Source organism: Arachis ipaensis, chromosome B05 (assembly GCF_000816755.2).
Source record: "Arachis ipaensis cultivar K30076 chromosome B05, Araip1.1, whole genome shotgun sequence".
In the NCBI taxonomy this organism is placed as follows: domain Eukaryota; kingdom Viridiplantae; phylum Streptophyta; class Magnoliopsida; order Fabales; family Fabaceae; genus Arachis; species Arachis ipaensis.
In genome coordinates, this window is record NC_029789.2 from 7,349,615 (window position 1) to 7,351,532 (window position 1,918).

The following is a 1,918-nucleotide window of genomic DNA, read 5'->3' on the forward strand; positions in this document are numbered from 1 at the left end:
ATCGTTAATATATACATATATATATAAAATCGAGTCCGTTCACGAGCTAATGAGTTGAGCTTATCCAAGCTCAAGTTCAGTTCATTTAATTTATGAGTTCAATTCCAAGCTCAAGCTTGACTCACCAGCTCACGAGTTTAGCTTATCTAACTATTAATGAGTCGAGTTCGAACTGGCTCATGAGCTGACTTGACTCACTTCCAGCCCTATCCGCAACTGATATTTTTTATGACAACTAAAGTAGTATTAAAAAAATTAAAATATATTAAAATTAATTAATCTTAATTAAAATTATTTTACATATCTATTTACATTTTTATTATTTTTCTTATAAATTTTAGAAAATTTGAATATAAAAAAATCTAAAATAATGGAAAATTATTTTTTTTTTTGACACGAACCTGTTTTTTAACCAGTTACTTAAAGTTGACTTCACTCCTAGTCTTAATTAGTGCTGGCAGATCCTATTGAATATACACGGTGCCTTCAGCAGTGTTGTCTCTTTCAACATCCATTTTCCTTGTGGCTTGTCGAATCCACCTCTATTATATTCTATCATGTCAATCCACCTCTATTATTTCTTCCTTGTCATCATCTCTGTTATCTCTCTTGTGGCTCTCAACCTTTTCTTCTTCCGGTCAAGAAAATCCAAAAACCTTCCTCCAGCTCCACCTTATCTTCCCATAGTCGGAAACCTCCACCAACTCAAACAACCATTACACCGATGCTTGAATGAGCTGTCACAAAAGTATGGCAAAGTCTTTTCCCTCTGGTTCGGCTCCCGCCTTGTGGTTGTCGTTTCATCACAAACGGCAGCGCAAGAATGCTTCTCCAAAAACGACATCGTCCTCGCAAACCGCCCTTACTTTCTCGTTGGAAAGTACATCGCCTACAACTACACAACCCTGGTGTCTTCTCCCTACGGCGACCACTGGCGCAACCTCCGTCGCATCGTGGCCACGGAGGTTCTCTCGACGCATCGAATCGACTCGTTCTTGGAGATCCGAAGAGACGAGATCATGAGGCTTGTGCAAAAGCTGGCTCTGAAAGCTTCCACCAACGACGATGACTTTGCCAGAGTGGAGCTAAGTTCCATGTTCTCGGAAATGGCGTACAACACTATCATGAGGATGGTTTCTGGAAAAAGATACTACGGTGATGATTGTGACGTCACTGATGTTGAAGAAGCAAAGCTATTCAGGGAGATTATCAAGGAGTTGATGGTTTTGGCAGCAGCAGATAACCCCGGAGATTTCATAGCTCTGCTTCGTTGGTTTCGTCTTGATGATTTAGAGAAAAGGTTAAAGAGGATTAGTAAGAGAATTGATTCTTTCTTACAAGGTCTCATTGATGAGCATCGCAGTGGCATGAGGAACACTAACACCATGATTGATCATCTTTTAACTCTGCAACACTCCCACCCTCAATATTATACGGATCAAATTATCAAAGGACTTATTCTGGTAATTAATTGCTTCCTCTATCTTTCTTCTATTATTCATTGCTTAAAGTGCTTCGTACATATAAAATGTCTTTATCCAACCATTTATTAGATGGAAAAGTATAAGTAGAGAATCAAAATATTAAACAATGTAAACAATGAATATATCAAATATTTATTTTATTAGATGTGCGGATAATTATTTTAATATTAATATTTAGATGAATAATTTAAAAATATAATATATTTTAATTTAATTGATAATTATTCATGTTATTAAAAAAATTATTATACCTAACATATTATTATTAGTTACCTAACATTACCCAAATTTGTCCATTGAGAAATCATCATCATCTTTCGTCAATAACATTTAGGGAATTATCATTATGCCTAAATGATGGTGGCTAATTTATTAAAAATAAATTACAGGATAAAATTTTAAAAATATTTTAAAATTTTATTTTGTTTCAATTT

The 1,918-nt window shown here is 34.9% G+C and overlaps 1 protein-coding gene across 1 annotated transcript in view; it reads left to right on the forward strand.

Moving 5' to 3' along the window:
- LOC107642736 (cytochrome P450 81E8) overlaps positions 440-1,918 on the forward strand; it is a 2,894-nt gene continuing 1,415 nt past the window's right edge. Inside the window, exon 1 of the mRNA XM_016346197.2 lies at positions 440-1,463. Within this exon, the coding sequence (XP_016201683.1) occupies positions 558-1,463 (906 nt within the window). The 5' untranslated portion in view covers positions 440-557. The remainder of the gene's footprint in view (positions 1,464-1,918) is intronic.